At 41.5% G+C, this 17,769-nt stretch overlaps 2 protein-coding genes across 2 annotated transcripts in view; both read left to right on the plus strand.

Moving 5' to 3' along the window:
• Positions 1 to 6,796, plus strand: part of UBE4A (ubiquitination factor E4A) — a 37,396-nt gene extending 30,600 nt beyond the window's left edge. Inside the window, exons 17-20 of the mRNA XM_027578922.2 lie at positions 99 to 279; positions 722 to 869; positions 2,354 to 2,511; positions 3,783 to 6,796. Coding sequence (XP_027434723.1) covers positions 99 to 279; positions 722 to 869; positions 2,354 to 2,511; positions 3,783 to 3,912 — 617 coding nt within the window. The 3' untranslated portion in view covers positions 3,913 to 6,796. The remainder of the gene's footprint in view (positions 1 to 98; positions 280 to 721; positions 870 to 2,353; positions 2,512 to 3,782) is intronic.
• A 1,964-nt stretch (positions 6,797 to 8,760) lies between these two features.
• On the plus strand, positions 8,761 to 16,184 carry ATP5MG (ATP synthase membrane subunit g). Its single transcript, XM_027580957.1, has 3 exons — positions 8,761 to 8,995; positions 13,896 to 14,056; positions 15,322 to 16,184. The coding sequence occupies exons 1-3, from the start codon at positions 8,944 to 8,946 to the stop codon at positions 15,418 to 15,420; spliced, it is 312 nt and encodes a 103-aa protein (XP_027436758.1). The 5' UTR covers positions 8,761 to 8,943; the 3' UTR covers positions 15,421 to 16,184.
• Positions 16,185 to 17,769: the final 1,585 nt, after the last annotated feature.

Here is a 17,769-nt window from a genome sequence, read left to right on the forward strand (position 1 = left end):
TTAAAATACTCCCCAGAGGTCTCCAAGTGAAACTCTAAGACATAATAAGTAAAAGATGGCTTATGGGTTGAGTTTTCACAGACTGCCTTTTTTTTTAGAGATCAAATCACTCTTTGTGCATCCTTTCCTGGCTGAGCGCATCATCTCCATGTTGAACTACTTCCTGCAGCACCTGGTTGGCCCCAAAATGGGGGCCTTAAAAGTCAAGGACTTCAGTGAATTTGACTTCAAACCCCAACAACTCGTATCAGATATCTGCACGATCTACTTAAATCTTGGGTACCTGAGATTTAATTGGGCAAGCCAGAGGGAATGCTGATGTTTTAATTTGGGGTTTTGATAATGGAATGGCTGGTAATTATGTGGAAATAGAAAAGAAATGGTTCATTTCTAGTTGGTTGATGAAGGAATTTTATGTAGTTTTAATCATGAAATTTTGTCCGACCTTCAGGACACTGTTTAAAATTTTCAACATTCTGCCTTTATCTGTGCAAAGATAAACTTTACTAGTTGTAACCAATGTTTAGAAAAGCAGTATTCTTTTTAAGGTTACAGGAATACTTGATAAATTTCCTACCTAAAAATTAGAAGAAATCTTTCTATATCAAAAGAACATCAATGGCATGTAAGTGATGGGGAACCTTGTTCCTCAACCCAGCTGTTCTCTCCCTCACTGACCTGCCCTCTGTTGCTCAGTTTCTTTCTGATGCTGACCTTCCAGGGACGAGGAGAACTTCTGTGCCACGGTGCCGAAGGATGGACGTTCCTATTCCCCAACTCTCTTTGCACAGACAGTCCGAGTCCTGAAGAAAATAAATAAGCCCGGGAATATGATTGTGGCTTTCAGCAACTTAGCAGAAAGAATCAAGGTGAGGGGGAGGAGGACTTGTTTATTAACATACTCAATAGAAGTCACTGTGTTGACTCAACTTTTCTCCTGGTTACCCTAATTTCAAGGGTATTGCCTTGAGAAAATATAAACAGATGATTCTTCCTGGTCAGTGAATAACTAGAACTCCTGGTCAGTGAATAACTAGAACTACTTTTTTTGGGTGTTTTTTGTTTTTTGTTTTTAAGTTTTTATTTTGATTCCAGTTAGTTAACATACAGTGTTAGTTTCGGGTATACAATACAGTAAAGAATTCCATACAGCACCATATCCTATCATCTTATCACTACCATATTCTTAATTCTCTTTTCAACGTAAGAGAGAAGAACAGAAAATTGATTTAAGAAGCTTCTACTAGGGGCGCCTGGGTGGCTCAGTCGTTAAGCGTCTGCCTTCGGCTCAGGTCACGATCCCAGGGTCCTGGGATCAAGCCCTGCATTGGGCTCCCTGCTCTGCAGGAAGCCTGCTTCTCCCTCTCCCACGCCCTCTGCTTGTGTTCCTGCTCTCACTGTGTCTCTCTCTGTCAGACAAACAAATAAATAACTAGCTAGCTTCTACCAGAAGAGAAGAATGCACAGACTTCTGTAGACTGTTTCTATGAAATCTTTTCTGCACAGTGTTACCAATAGACTTGAAAACCTAACATTGTTAACGCAGAACTTTTTCAAATAGGATTCAAGATCAGTTGTTTTTAGTCATTTAATTTGTATAGGTTTTCTCTCTTCACTATATTTGTAGTTAGTACTTGGCTTATATGGGCATAGTCCTACATTTTATAGATGAAAATACTATCTTATATTTAGCTAATCCCTTTGGTTGGAGTTTGACAGAGCTCCATTAGTTTCAAAGAAGGAAAAATCATGGCACAGACTCTAATAGAAAACCTTGCTTATTTAAAAAAAGAAAAGAAAACCTTCCTTGTTGACATGCATGTTCCTTTCACTAAACTACTTTTTTTATTGAGTTGGGCTCCATCTTGCCTAGAGCTTAGCCAGATAGGTCCCTGAGGAACTAGAGTCATAGTTAGGGATCAAATGTTGAAGCTACTTTTAAACTCCTCCTATACCTGTTTGTAACATAAAATCAGAAACTGCTTTTCGTACACTGACTACATGAGTGACTCTGCAAATAATTCTCCTACCACCGTCCCCTTTTCAGTGATGACATTTACAGTAGGACTGCTGCCAGGAGGATCTTGTATGTGATGCGTTTCTTTTTTTGTTAACACTTAAACCCATCTTTAGTCATGACTGCCAGCAGCTGAGCCACACTGAAGTTTGGGAATTGGGGTTGAATGCTAAACACATTTTTATAAGATCCTTCTTGGCTCATTTAGAAAATAAAGCTGAGATTGTCACTGTCACTCTAAAGGGTCCTCAGTGACCTTTTAAGATTATAGTCACTGAATATTTGGGATTCAGCTGCTCTGTGAATTCACCTTAACGACCAGGTGTTTGTGCTTAGTCTCTAGCAGACCTCCAACAACAGGAGGAAGAGACCTATGCAGATGCCTGTGATGAGTTCCTGGATCCCATCATGAGCACACTCATGTCTGACCCTGTGGTGCTGCCATCCTCCAGAGTCACTGTGGATAGATCCACCATTGCCAGACATTTGCTCAGGTATGTTAGCTCCAGAGAGCAGCCCAACAACAGACGTGTGTGTGTTTGCTATCCCTTTCCCCCAGTGTCCTAATACAGTACTATGCACCCAGTAGGTGCTCCATATTGTTGGTTTATTAATGAGTTGGGGAGGCATTTTGAGAGAGGTATATCACTTGAGTGTTAAGGATTTAAACATCCTAAACAAGATACTCTCTTGAGAAATGCTGGCTCTAACCCCTTACCTGTTCCTTCCTTGAGGAAATCATTTCTATCAGATGTTATAAATAATGTCAACCTGAAGACTTGAACTTGTTCTAATTGTATTAAGTTGCAAAAATAGAAATGACAAGTGTTTTGTTTAAGTCGGGTTTTATGCTGTAACCATCGCATATAGGTTAAGCCACCTTCTGCTCCTGCTGTTGTACGCAGCCACGGTAGCCACGGGTCCCGCCGAACCTGCAGGCAGGACCTGCTGCATTAGGTAGAAATGGGTACTGAGTAACTCTTCTGCTTAAAATGAAGTTCTATAAGTTGACCCAGATTTAAGGGAATACTATTTATTAGACACTGCAAAAGGGGATTTTCTACTTCGTGGTATTTGGTATTAAGCATTCACTATACATGTAATGCTGTAGTAGGCGGTCTGTCTTTTCCAAAGTGTCAGTGAAAATTTATATTTTATTGTGGCCTCAGGATACAGACAGAAGATATATCAGCCCTTAAAATATATTATGAACCTTCTTACCTGTCAGGAATCCATAATCTGCATTTACTGATGTAGCACACAGCTGACTAAATCAGGTGTCAATCTACGAGGCTTTATCCCCTAACACCTTAGACTATTTTGAGAGCCTGTCACTAAAACTACCAGCAGCTTTGTACGCTGACGTGTGTGTACAGGCTCTCTGCCTTAGGAAAATCAAGTATCATCTGAATAGCAATGTGGAAATAAAGTTTATTAAGGAGCAGAGAGACCAAGTAGCTAAATAATCTGCAGAAAACCCAGAAACCTCCTGAATCACTCTTTCTCTCATCTCCTCCTTTCTAACCTCAGGTCAGCGCCTGACTCAGACTTACCGTGTGTCGGGCTTCAGTCTCAGAGGGTGACGGGCCCGCTTTTCTAGCTTGGGCTTTGGCTGTTAGAACTTACAGAAATAGTCTACGGCCATACCACCCTGAACGCGCCCGATCTCGTCTGATCTCGGAAGCTAAGCAGGGTCGGGCCTGGTTAGTACTTGGATGGGAGAACTTACAGAAATAACCACTTTCCCTTTCTCTCTTTGTCCCAGTGACCAAACCGATCCCTTTAACCGTAGTCCTCTCACCATGGACCAGATCCGGCCAAACACAGAACTAAAAGAAAAAATCCAACGGTGGCTCGCAGAGAGGAAACAACAACAAAAGGAGCAACTTGAATAAATACTGTGAACTAAACAAACCAAAAACAACCAACTCCAGAATGTAGATAAACAATTGTTTGTGGTTTCTCTTTTTGGTTCTGTTCCTCTTTCTTTTTCTTTCTTTCTTTTCTTTCTTTCTTCCTTTCTTTCACTAAATTAGAGAACTGCTCTTGCTGAAATTAGGACAATTTGGATTTATTCCTAAGAATTTTACAATGCTCTCCTGGCTTGCAGGAAATTAAGCTTATTATAGCAGCACCAAGTTTAGAAATGATCACTCATTTGTACCCTTTGTTCTCTCTTCCTACTCTTCATCCTTTTCCTACCTTAAGTTACATTAACTTCAGCTACTAAAACTTCCTGCCGCCTTACTGTTGCTCTGTCGAGAACTGCTCAAATACCTTTGGTGAGCCCAGCTTTTAAGTATATGATGTCACATATGTCACACATTTCAGTGACAGCTGACACCATCAGAAAGTCCTGTGTCATTGAGGTATTTACTGGCCTTCATGACCCATATGTCAGCCCTTTTCTTGTTACAGTTCTGCTATACTACAGAGTTACCTTTCACACAAAAACAGATACCTTGATGTTTGAGTGGGCTTTGGAATAGAATAGATGAGATTCTCAAAAAGGAATCTTGTGCAGTTTCTGTTGGTAGTTCTTAATTTTGCGTTATCTCGTCACTCAGAGATCTGATGGAGGACGCTCTCCCCTGGGGCTGTCATCACCACAAAAAACTTAGCCCCATAATATTTTGTTAGGAGGATTGGTAGGACAAATGTGAATTTTTAAACTTTATTTAGAAAACTCTGAGGTGAAAGAAAAAAGGGAGGCTGTTAGGCCCTCTTTATTTTATGGAAATCTGTTGCTACAAGGACTAGGCTTGAGAGGAAAAGTTAGGGAACAAATATTGTAACCATGAAAGATGTCATTTTAAGACACTATTATCAACAGTATATTTCAGTATATATAGACACCATGTGCATTTTTATATTGGTCTAGTGTAAACTGAGTCCACTTTATATTGTCTCTTCCATGGTAAGATGTATGCGGTGTGTGGCCATGTTTACTGACACTCTAGACAAAATTCTGAGACTATAACATGTATATAGTTAATGTTTGTTTGGGCTTGTGACCTAACTTCCAAGAGCTGCTTCTAATTCAGCCTTAGGTCATCAATTAACAGAGTAGGAATTTGAGCACAACCTTGTTCACAGCCATTTTAAATATCCACATAGCCCCATGTAGTGAGTAGGCGGACGGGCCCCACTTTTGCAAGTTGAGCTTGTGCTCCCTACTCAGTTGAGCAGCTTAACATGCTAAGTGAGGTACATTCTCCTATGGACTATGTTAGCATCCCTGTAAGCCTGAAGATATTGTAAGTGACAAGTGATACGATCTAGAAACGGGTTGCTGTTTCATTTTTAACCATGGCCTCTTTCAAGTAAGATGGTAGTTTTAGGATATTCCAACACGAGTTGCTGTAAGCAGTCCTTAATGTGCTTTTGATGGCATCACTCGGAAAACCTCACATCAGAGGGCATCCCACACTAGGTATAAAGTAGATGTTGCCTACTGCTGTGCTTATAAATGAAAAAAGGAGTCTGGGACTCTTAGAAATGCCAGAATGTAAGATAGTAATTCAGTGTGCAACCTGGGCCTTTAAGGCTTGGGTAAACAGGATTTATTTTCTTAAAATGAGCTTCATTTCATATTTATTATCCTCCTTTACTTCTCTGAGAATGAACTGTGTATAAAATAAGCTTCTATCTACTCGCAGTTATCTTCCAAACCCAATCTAATGGGGTGTTTTCATTTTTTTAAAAAGTGGGGAAAAGACCAGAGTTTTATAGGAGAAAATTGGAGGGAAAATGGGCACAAAACCTCAGAAGGCAGCTGTCCCCAGCAGCTCTCTAGTTAACAACCTCCACGCTGCCTCTAGTATCTGTGTCTATATATTCTACTTCTGTGGTTTTCAGATTGTAAGGCTTTTCTGGCAAGCTTTGTTTTCTTTTTTTTTTTCTTTTCCTGAAACTTTTTAATGAATGGCTAGGGCACCATTAATGCTGCTGAGTATCTTTAAACTCATCACAAAGGCAAGTGTATAGCTTAAGGCCACTGTTGGTAAGAAAACCAAGTGTCCTCTGTGCCTTTTTTTCCTTTCCTTGAAGTAATTTAAGAACATCCCAAAAATGAGACTAAAAAATTATCATCTTGGTGTGCACCATGGTGTGTATATGCGCTTGGAAGCTTAAAGAGGTGTTTTGTTATCTGGAACTCAGAAACAGCTCTAAATCTATTAGAGCAGACTTTCTGATATGCCTAGTTTTGTGTGTGGGCTTTGCTGGAGTATGATAGGAAAATGAAGACTCTTTATCAGCTCTGGTATTGCTTACCAAGAGGGTAATAACTAAACTTGGAAAATTATTTAAGTAGGCTTTATCAAGCAATCTTGGTTTGTTGTTTTTTTAATATAGTTTGTAATGGGTATGTAAAAACAAAGAAACATTAAAGGTTTTTTAATGGTGCAGGTGAAGGTGCCAGTTGCTATTTGGTATCACAGTCTACAAAAGCTTCATTACTTTATTTGATGCAGGTTGCTAAGCAGCCATTGCCCAGAGCTTAAGTCTACTGGGTGCCTTTACAAGCCAGAGAGGCTGATGCTGCACTGTTGATGTCATGTGAGGAAATAATGCACATGCTCTAACTGCTACACAGGAAAACCTAGACAAAGTAAATAAATAAAAAGTAAAAAATAAAATAACAAAAAGATTGATTGAAATAAAATTTGATCAACATAACTGCATTTTGAAACATTCCAGGAAGGTTACTTCTTGTCAAACTTGCCTGGGGGTGTTTGTTCAAAGCTTGTATTTAATAAATGAACACCTGACTTACAACCTTTGTTATCACTTCCTTCATTACAGTATGAAAAGCTAGTGGCAGTTTCAGAAATCCCTCTGAAATTTTAGAGAACTCTGACCTTCACTTCTCTTTAAGATGGTATCAAATGTGGGCCACCTGGCTAAGCTAACCTCCCTCACCAGGCTTCTGGACCCTGGAGTCATCCAGAGGAGTCTTCGGGCATGTTTTTCCCTCATTAGTTCACTTCTGACTTCACTTTTCTTTATCTGGCCTAAACTCCAGGTCTTTCATTTTATTTATTTTTTTTCAGGTCTTTCATTTTAATCATTCACTGTCACATTCCTGTCTTGCCCCTAGTTTCTATACCCCTGCCCTGTAAGACCTCAGTGTAGACTGACCCAGTCATTCCTCTCTGTTCCAGTATCCAAGCTACAGACCACTGTTGGAGAAAAATGACACAATCTTTAGAGTGCTGGGACCACAAATCAGTGGTTGCTAACAGTGCCCAACAACCTGTGTGTCCAGAAATTCAACACCAATCCAAACTTTATGCTTTTTCCACCAGTCTTTCTGACCCTCCCACTTAGCCTTCACTGAAGATCTTGCCTTCCACTTTACTGGAAAGATTAAACAGAGACTTCAGAATTTCCACTTTAAACTTCTCTCCCATCATCCCATCCATGAAAAGGCCCCAAGGTTCCAAGGCTAATCCCCCCCAATCTTCTTTCCTGTCTCTTCAGATATTTTATCAATCCCCCTTCTCTATCTTCAGTGTCTACCCTAAGTTCCACATCCTTATTTGGTTTTATTTGGGAGAGGGGCGCAGAGGGAGAAGGAAAGAATCTTAAGCAGGCTCCACCCAGGTGGAGCGCAATGCTGGGCTCATTTCACAACCCTGAGATCATAACCTGGGGTGGAATCGAGTCAGATGCCTAAGGACTGAGCCACACGAGCGCCCCCTTATTTGGTTTTCTGACACATTCCTTTATAGACATACTTACTCTGGCTTCTATCCTAATTTTCTGAAACTGCTGTAGCTAATATTTCCATATTGGCAAGTTAACTTTCCCAGCCTTAATTTGACTTCTCTGGAGTACTTGGCAGCTGAATCATTCCACTGAAACGATGCTCTTGGATCCTTGATATCACCCCTAATTTTTCTTTCCACCTGACTATCCCATCAGATTTGCTCAGGCTTCTCCAGGGTCCATTACTTGTAATTATGTTTTTCACATCAAATGCCACTTCCCTCGATAATCTTTTCTTCCAGTCATATTAAAATTTCAACCCTGTAGTACAGAGGTGTTCTGTTACACATCTTCTCTAGAAATCTTTACCGATCACCACCACTCCTAATCCCATACGCCCCTTCCCTGTTTACACTGCAACATCTTCAGATCCCAACTCGGCCACTCGCTATGTGGCCATTTATCAATCCCATTCTTAAATGGGTGACACTGCCTAACACAGGCGTTCTTTAAATTTCAAAATGCCTGGCATACTGGAGGCCCTCAGTAAATTTTCTGTTGCTCCCATCTGCGTAATTCCTTGCGACTCACAGGGAATTAGGGGAACTGGACTCCGCTCCCGATACAAGATGCGAGGGAGATCGGAATTAGGAAAGATCACCTAAAGAAAGGCAAAGGACTGAATCACATGACAGGTTATGTGGCGCCTGCTCGGCCCATAACTTTCCATGTTTAGCCTAGGACCCTGTCTGCCTTTATAAGACGATCGTCCTGGCCTAGGAACACCTTAGATATGCCTTCCAGTCCCAACTTCCCACGTTCTCTCAGAAAATCGCCAACACCTGACGCAGAACAGAGCGTGTCCGCGCCACTGCAAGCATGGGAGGCCCAGAGCGCATGCGCCCATCCACCGCTCGTCGGCCTTCCGGACCCCCGTGAGCGGCTGCCCCAAGAGATGCCTGTTCCTCCGCCGAAGCCCACCGCTCTCCACGTGTTCTCTGACCTCACCCTTTCATCTCCATTTTCTCCTCTGCGACTGAAGAGAATAATTTGGCCAGCTAGATTCCGGAAAGATAACAGGACACCTAAGTACTTTGGACCGGCGCGGAAAGAGGAGGCCTGACCTTGGAAGCGGAACGGGGTCCTGCGGCGGGTCCTTCCGGGGGGTGACATTCAGCGGCCGTCCGGGGCGACGGACCTTCCAGCTTAGAACTATGGCCCAGTTTGTCCGTAACCTCGCGGAGAAGGCCCCGGCGCTGGTGAACGGTGAGCGCGGCGGCGGACTGCCGTGGCGGGAGGGCCTGAGAGGAGGACGCGGGCGGTGGCACCTCGAGGGCCCCGCGGGAGCCGGGGCGGGACGGCCGGTGGGGGGTTAGCGGGGAGGAGGGGCCGGTCTGCGACTCTTTTCTAGCCCTTCCGCCCGCCTGGCCTGCAGCTTGGGTTCTCTGTACACCCTAGAAGTTCGGGATTCTAATCGCGACAGCGAAGTAAGGAAGGGGTGTGCGGGAAGGCTGTAGTCGCCCGCCATGACGCCTCCTTAGATGTCGAGGAGTGGGAATATAGAGGGTATGGCCCTGCGGCCAAGCGAGTGAAAGGGAGGGCAGAGGCAAGTGAAAGTACCGTAAATTCGGCCGCATCAGGTTGTCTGGTTCGCAAATGGGGTATCTCGAAGTCTACATACATTTTTAGGGATAGGTATGTTTTTTGAACGTTGACTTTGCCTTCTGGCCTGGCCCGATTATCTAATGGAAATTTTAGGTGGAATTGGACTTTGTGGACGAGTATCTCTGCTCCCGCAAACAGAAAGGGAGGTATGTAAACAGTGATCTTTATCATTCTAGCTTAATATTCATGGAGCTTTTCAGTTTGAAAAAACCGAAGTCTTACTGGCAGACCGCTGTACTTCAGAACAACCCTGAATAGTCACAGCCCTGAGTAGTAGCCTCTTTTGTCAGGAAATATTGCAGTTGTCTGCTGGGTAGCAAGCTATTCCATTTTATTTCCAAAGTGAGATGAAATAAAATGAGGGAAGCGGCTTCACTGGATGTGCTGTATTCTAGTGAGCGGTTGAAGCACAGATCTCTAGATAGCTTTCACCCAGGTTTGATTCTGAAATGGGAATGGAAAGAATTTGCTGGATATGTGTAATATTTTTAACCTATTTTACTATGATTGGTTTCTTATTCATCTTCCTTTGCTCCCATCAGCAGCCAGTGAGTTACAATAAATACAGTAATGCTTGAGTGTCTCCTATACAACCCCACAGTCAACTAATTTACACATTTTCCTAAAGAGCTTAAGTTTGCAGTGTTACTAAGAGCGTCACAGTACCTGTTGTGGTAAAGCTGTACAATTTTACATAAATAAGAGAAGGAATCGCCGCTTCATCCTTTGGACTTTGTGGGTGACTCGAAGCAACATTTTTTAAGTTTGAGGTGGATTTTTTTTTTTCCCCCTGAGCATGGCTTTCACATCTTTCAGGTGGTGGGATTGAAAACTAATTTTAGTAATAAAATCCAAGAAGAGTAATACCAAAAGAAACAAACTCTTTCCTATATTATTTTGGGTTATTAAAACATAACAGTTGTTATTCTTCCAAAACTACTCAAAAAAGAGCTCAGCGAGGGCCAGACTGTTAAATGTGAAATATATTTTGCTTTGTAACATAATTCAGGGTATTAAATTTGAATGTTAAGTATCTAATAAAAATTGGGATACCTGGCTAGCTCAGTCAATGGAGCCTGCAACTCTTGATCTTGGGTTGTGGGTTCAAGCCCCACATTGGGTGTAGAGATTACTTAAAAATAAATTATTTTTTAAAAAATTACTAATGGGGCACCTGGGTAGTTCAGTCAGTTAAGCGTCTGCCTTCGGCTCAGGTCATGATTTCAGGGTCCTGGGTCGATGAGCCCCATATCGGGCTCCCTGCTCCACGGGAAGCTTGCTTCTCCCTCTCCCTGCTGCTCCCCCTGCCTGTGCGCTCGAGCGCTCTCTCTCTCTCTCTCTCAAATAAATAAATCTTTTAAAAACTGACTATGGGAGCACCTGGCTGGCTCAGTCTGTAGAGCATGACTCTTGATCTCTGGGTCGTGATTTCGAGCCCCATGTTCGGCATAGAGGGTTTTGTTTGTTTGTTTGTTTTAATATAAAATTTAAACAAAAATTACTGACTGTGTCTGTTAATTCCCCTGGGGGCACAAAGAAGGTTACAGAAATAAGTAACTTTATCATTAGACTTCCCCAGAGAAGTCAGAGTCTTAATTTTTTTCCCGTTTACTAAACTTGAGACATTATTGCGATTTTACCAGTCTTTCCATTAATCTCTTTCTGTTCCAGAAGCCCATCCAGGTTCCACATTGTATTGAGTTAATCTCCCTAGTTTCCTCTGATGTATAACACTTTAATGGCAGTTTTTCTTACTTTCCATGACTTTGTCAGTTTTTAAGGTATATATGTAGATACCTCTCTAGGTATCCTATAAAGATGTTCTCCAGTCTGGATTTGTCTGGTGTTTTTCTCAAGATTAGTCTGGAGCTATGGGATTTGAGAAAGAGTACCACAAAAGTGAAGTGCTATAATCACATATCAGGATGTACATGATACCCATATAACATCACTGGTGAAATTAGCTTTCATCATTTGGTTATGGTAGTGTTGGTAGGTTGCTCACTGTAAAGTTACTGTTTTTCCCTTCCCATCATCTGTTCTCCAGACGCAAGTACCTAAGTCTAGTCTGTGGTGTGTGTTGAGGGGGCAGGGAGCAGCTGCCGACAGCAGGGATTCCATCTCCTGTAGGAAGGAGTATTTACATATAATTAAATGGAATTCTATGAGAAAGATTTGTTCTTCCCTGTTTGTTTATTCAGTCATGTATTGTATGGATTCATGTACATTTATTTCCTACTTCTTACCTCCAATAGTATGTTATTTATTTTGTTCAGATTGTTGCAGCCTTGGCCATTGAGAACTCTTTCAGGTTGGTGCCTCTGTCCATGGACCTACCCCCTTTCTTGTACTACAAAATCTTCAAACTTACGTTACATTTTCCCTGCCCCAGCCTTAGAATCAGCCATTTCTCCAAGGAGCCCTAGTTTTCTTTTGGTGGACAGTGGTACTTTGAAACTAAGATCTAGGCACTGAATATCTTTCCTGCTACTAGACTGCTAGAATACCATTGCTTCTAGGCTCTCTTAAGGGTGTGTGTGGGGGCACCTGGGTGGCTCAGTTGGTTGGGCATTTGCCCTTGGCTCGGGTCATGATCCCAGGGTCCGGAGGTCGAGCCCCACGTCGGGCTCCCTGCTCAGCAGTGGAGTCTGCTTCTCCCTCTCCCTCTGCCCCTGCTCCTGTACTTTCTCTCCCTCACTTTGTCTCTGAAGTAAATAAATAAAATCTTTTTAAAAAAGGGTGTGTGTGTGTGTATAGTAACCCATGTATACATATGCACATACATGGTGGGGTTTTTATCTGTCCATCTGTATATATATTAAACTACACATGAGTTCATATGAATGTCTCCAACTCTAATCCAGTACCATGGGATTTATTCTTGCTTCTTTTCTTGCCTGTTTGTAGCTTTCCTCTCCTGCAGTGAGAAACCTGGCTCCCATCATCCACCATTCATTTACTTATGTTTTATTCATCCCTTGTATATATGTAAAGCAGTTTCAAACTTTTTAGCCTGTACTCCCTGGAAAACAAATTTGCCAACTAAAGTATAGTGTTTGTGTACAGTGTACTGGGTTGTTTTTTTTTTTTTAAAGAATGAAATATGTGTTGAAGATAATTGTAAAGACAGTTACACAAGATTTTGTACTCTAATAGCCCCATCTTACAGGTACTGTCAGTTCTATGTGGAACTATCTGTGAAAGCCTTGTGCCTGCTTAAAGATTTACCCATGGCCCTAAGCACAAAGGATGATGCAGATAGTAATTCTAAGAGTAGTCAGAGTGGGCACAAGCTTGAGCAGGGGGGAGGGGCAGAGGGAGAAGCCGATTTCCGGCTGAGCAGGGAGCCCAATGCAGGATCCCAGAACCCTGGGATCATAACCTGAGCCGAAGGCAGACGCTTAGCCACATGAGCCACCCAGGTGCCCCCCATCTTCGAATAGTAGGCAGTTTATGGATGTTCATGCAAGTGTGCTGTTTTTATTACGTTTGTCTTGTAGCTTTTTTTATGAAATGCCTTTCTCAGGATGCCTGGGTGGCTCAGTCAGTTAAGCATCTGCCTTGGGCTCAGGTCATGATCCCAGGGTCCTGGGATCAAGTCCCACATCTGGCTCCTTGCTCAGCAGGGAGTCTGCTTCTCCCTCTCCCTCTGCTGCTCCCCCTGCTTGTGCTCTGTTGCTCTCTGTCAAATAAATAAAAATCTTTTTTAAAAATTAAAAAAATAAAGTTAAATGCCTTTCTCTTGCTGAAATCACTACCATAATCTTACATCTACCCTGGTTATTAAGAATTTTTTTTTCTCTGAAATAGTAACTACCTTGAGGAATTTCAGCATAGGAATAGATTTGAGTTTGGCTGCTCTGAACAATACGTGTAGGTTTTATTATTATTATTTGTGTTGTTTTGAAGGAGGAGCAGCTGGGCTTCTGTTAAAGAAAGATTTAATCCACATATTGATGAGGATACCAAAAATGGGCCTTTAATTGGTATAATTCCATCTGGATTTGTAGCCAACAATGTGACAAGTTTTAATCTTATTCTTAAGGATGCCGTTCTATGTAGCTCCTTCCCTCCCCTTCTGCACTTTTTGCCTCCAAATTTTCTGCTCTCTCTACCAAGAAAATTTGGTTACATTGCTGCTGTTTTCTTGCTTCTGAATCCAACTTCTCGCAACTTTAACAGTTAACTAGATTTGCCATTCATAAATGAAGTAACAGTACTAGCTGGCCACTAGTGAAGTCCTGACATAATTGAATGTGCTTATAGCTTCCTGCCTGATTGAACGTCCCTGTGACACAGGTGTTCTGCATCTTTAAAAGCCTCTTGTTACCAGGGAGCAGCTTTGACTTTTCACACCGGGTGCACATTTGGTACAAGCAGTGAATGAATGTGATGCATGAATAAATATTTGTGTCCAGCCCACACATCTGCTTCTTTCGGTCTCTAGTGAGTTCATCCTGGTTTTTTGTTTTGTTTTGTTTTGTTTTGTTTTGTTTTCCAGCTGCTGTGACTTACTCAAAGCCTCGACTGGCCACATTTTGGCACTATGCCAAGGTTGAGCTGGTTCCTCCAACCCCTGCTGAGATCCCTACAGCTATTCAGAGCCTGAAAAAAATAGTCAAGAGTGCTCAAACTGGTAGCTTCAAACAGCTCACAGTTAAGGTAACTATGGGCTAAATGAAAACGTATGTGCATAACAGAAAATGTCTTCCCTTGGGATTTTTCTGATTGTTTTGATTAATATATGTATTTTCCAGTGAGGCTGAAACCTACATGAGAGATAATCTCTTTCTTGACTGCTGAGAAAGATATTTACCTTTCTAATTTTGTCTTCGGGGTTGAAATAATTCAGCTATTTTATGTCTTCGTTTCCTATTAGTCTTATAACAAAGAAAGGAGCATTTTTACTGGGCAGCTTTTTTTTTCCTCTCCTATTTTGGTTAGTATATTAAAAGAGGGTGGCTTACTTTGCTGATTCTATACTTTTTTTCATCTGTAGGCCTGGAAATACTCCCAGTTTAGCCAAAAGAGCTCTTGGACTATCAGGCGGCTAACACATGAAGATAAAAATACCAAAACCTAGCAAGCATATCATGTAATATGAAGGGTTACTGAATTGCATTAAGATAAAATCTAAAGACTATAAGAATTGGAACTTGGATTTTATGTTTGCTTGCTTGAGTCAAACACAGGATACAAAAAGCCTAAATAAATTAAATTGTTACTGACTTTAGAATCTACATCCTGGAAAATACAGTTATTCTAGTTTGAAGGGGAAAATTAAAATTCACATCCAGGTGCTAAAAGGAAAAGGCCCAGTTTTGTTGTAGAGGGGTACTGTTTTCAACTAGAGTTTCAAGATCCATAGTTGCACTTGGATGCAACATTGCTTTTTGGAACCAATCATTTGCTTTTTCTCTCAGGGCAGTAAAATATTGATCTGTGAAACTGAGTCATTATTGAATACTTGGAAAGAGTTAAGCCACATAATAAATGAATAAAGGGGAAGACAGAGCTCTTCATCTCTCAACAAATTCTCTTCGGCCAGACAGAAATGTCTATTCAGAGACTTAACGTTCCTATCGCTGTCCTTTCACATGAATGCCCTGTCCAAATGTGTCAGCTCTTTCCAGGTTGTGGGTTGTTTTCGGGCTCCTAAAGTGTCTCATAAACTAATAATGAAAGGGTTAAGTCAGTTCAGGTCTTTAAAGAATGCTTTGAAAGGATTTATAAGCTCTGGACTACTTAGCTTACATAATTGAAAGTTCAAGTGTTTCCCAGCAGTTGAACAAAGTTAGCATCAGTAAATCTTGACTTTGGCTAAATGAGTAGCATCCTTATATTGTCTGTTACTTAATCCTGGAGAAGAATACTTTTAAATATGTAAGGAAAAAAATGTACATTAAAATTTGTGCTGCTTTTTTCAGGAAGCTCTGCTGAATGGTTTGGTGGCCACCGAGGTGTGGATGTGGTTTTATGTCGGCGAGATCATAGGCAAGCGTGGCCTCATTGGCTATAATGTTTGAAGACCAATCTTTAACATCTGTTTATATGTGGCTTATTATCTGAGTGTTCTTGGACCATGTGTGATCAGACTGGTATTTGAATAAAAGAAGATAATGTATCAAAATCAATGTTTTCTCTATCAGATGCTACATGGATCACAGTTTCTCTTGATAATAAGATGAGTTGTCTTCCTTTAATACATTAATAAAGCTCTAAGGGCATGTCTTTTGCTTAGCCTAAAATTGGAGAGGATATATGTGAATATACCAGTCTGGCAAATACATTCATGAGGATAACATTCTAATTTGAAGATTTGAAATACATGATAAATTTATTTGATTTCCAGAATAGTCAGGAGAAAGGTCTTAGGAAAACTAGGACTTGCTACAGTAGGAAAAATAGTAATACCACATGCCAAATTGATACAGTTAAATCATGTCCATAATATAAAGAATGAAATTTGGATGGTTTCTTTTTGCTAGAATCAGAGATAGACTTTGATAACACCTGCATTTACAAATGTTAGAGTACTTGGTGGTATTCTAAGTAAGTATCTTTATACCATCTTTAACACCAGGACAGAGCTACTGAGAGCCACCACCTCCTTTTTAAATATAATTTTGATGTGTGTGATATTATTAATCTATTCAGTGCATGATTTTTGGAGCCTGTCTTTACAAAAATAAAATACTCTATGGATATTTAAATAGTTATAAATTTAGTATCCTCCATGGTTCTAACGAGTACCATTATGTCCTGAAATAAATAGAAATGCTTGCTCTCAGTCTGTCTTCTTGAGCTGTTAATTTATTGAGGATGTGGGAGAGACTTAATCATTCATTGGCTTTTCTGGGGATTTTACCATCTTTGAATGGTTTATTGGTATATTTCTAAATCCATTGTAACTCCCGCAGCCATTGCAAAACATGCATTACCAGCTGATGATAACCAAAAGCTAAATGCGTATTGGAAAAGAATCATGGCTCACAGTAGAGTATTAATACTTTAGTAGTATTGAATATTTATCCGGTCAGTCCCAAATTTATCCACTGCACTTAGAAAACCAGTGCTTTAGCTTAGTCAAGGGCAGTTTTCCTACGCGATCAGCAGGAAAGTCTCCACAGAGACTGCAGCTCTTCTGAAATGAAGTCATGCCTAACTTAACTGCTTCTCGCGGTAATCACAGGTGGTCAAAACTGAAACTACCCCTTCAAAAGGCATTCAGTAACTTAAAATACGCATAGCAAAAGACAAAATTACTGACTACTACAGTCATGGTGATCTTTGGGAGTTTTTCCATTTCATACAGTGAGTACTAAAATTAAATTTAGGGGCACCTGGGTGGCTCAGTCGTTAAGCGTCTGCCTTCAGCTCAGGTCATGGTCCCGGGGTCCTGGGATCGAGCCCAACATCGGCTCTCTGCTCAGCGGGAAGCCTGCTTCTCCCTCTCCCACTCCCCCTGCTTGTATTATTCCCTCTGTGTCTCTCTGTCAAAATAAATAAAACCTTTAAAAAAAATTAACAAATTTATAGGTATGAGATCAGCTAGCACTAATAACCTACAAGGCCTAGTTGATTCATGACATGTATTTTTTTTTTTCTTGTAACCATCTGGTCACCCCCAGAAGGTCCTCAAAATAAACATTTACTATTCACTTCACTGCAACTTCCTTCTCTGCCATCCAGCACACCTCCAATGTGTGGTGCCCAATAGTGTATGTACAGTATTTTCTTAGGTTAAAATAGCAGTGGGCTTCTTGAAGTGGCAACTTCACCTCACTAGCCAGTTACCTTTTGCCCTCCTGACCCCCAAATGTCTCGCAGTGAAGAACTGTTGAGGCTGGCTTTCACTGAATTTGTGGGTGCCAAGTGTCTGCCAATGACAACTTCAGCATCCCTCAGATACTCTCTGCATGCATCCTAAAGCCAGGCACTATTTAGAGACACTCATGAACAAGACTGAACGTTACCTGTTCCGGGGTTTGGTCTGGTGAGACACATAATTAAGGATGCAGTTAAAACAACGTGAGAAGTGTTACAATGAGGGAAGTGGAAGGTATGCTTGAAAGAGTCTAACCCAGACTTGAGGGTTCAAGGGGGGAGGCTGTCAGAGGAACCAATATCCAAAGTAAACCGGAAAAGTAAGAGGTAGCCAAGAATGGGACATGGTACACTGGGCAGATAGAACAGCCTGTGTAAAGGCTGTTACTCAGGGGCGCCTGGGTGGCTCAGTCGGTTAAGCGTCTGCCTTCGGCTCTGGTCATGATCCCAGGGTCCTGGGATCGAGCCCCATGTCAGGCTCCCTGCTCAGCGGGGAGCCTGCTTCTCCCTCTGCCTCTGCCGATCCCCCTGCTTGAGCTTGCTCTTTC

The sequence above is a fragment of the Zalophus californianus genome, chromosome 11 (genome assembly GCF_009762305.2).
Source record: "Zalophus californianus isolate mZalCal1 chromosome 11, mZalCal1.pri.v2, whole genome shotgun sequence".
Taxonomy (NCBI): Eukaryota; Metazoa; Chordata; class Mammalia; order Carnivora; family Otariidae; genus Zalophus; species Zalophus californianus.

Coding starts and splice junctions, on each gene's coding strand:
- ATP5MG (XM_027580957.1), top strand. CDS start 8,944: ATGGCCCAGTTTGTCCGTAACCTCGCGGAGAAGGCCCCGGCGCTGGTG. Junction 8,996..13,895: donor GGCCCCGGCGCTGGTGAACG/GTGAGCGCGGCG, acceptor TTTGTTTTCCAG/CTGCTGTGACTTACTCAAAG. Junction 14,057..15,321: donor TCAAACAGCTCACAGTTAAG/GTAACTATGGGC, acceptor TGCTTTTTTCAG/GAAGCTCTGCTGAATGGTTT.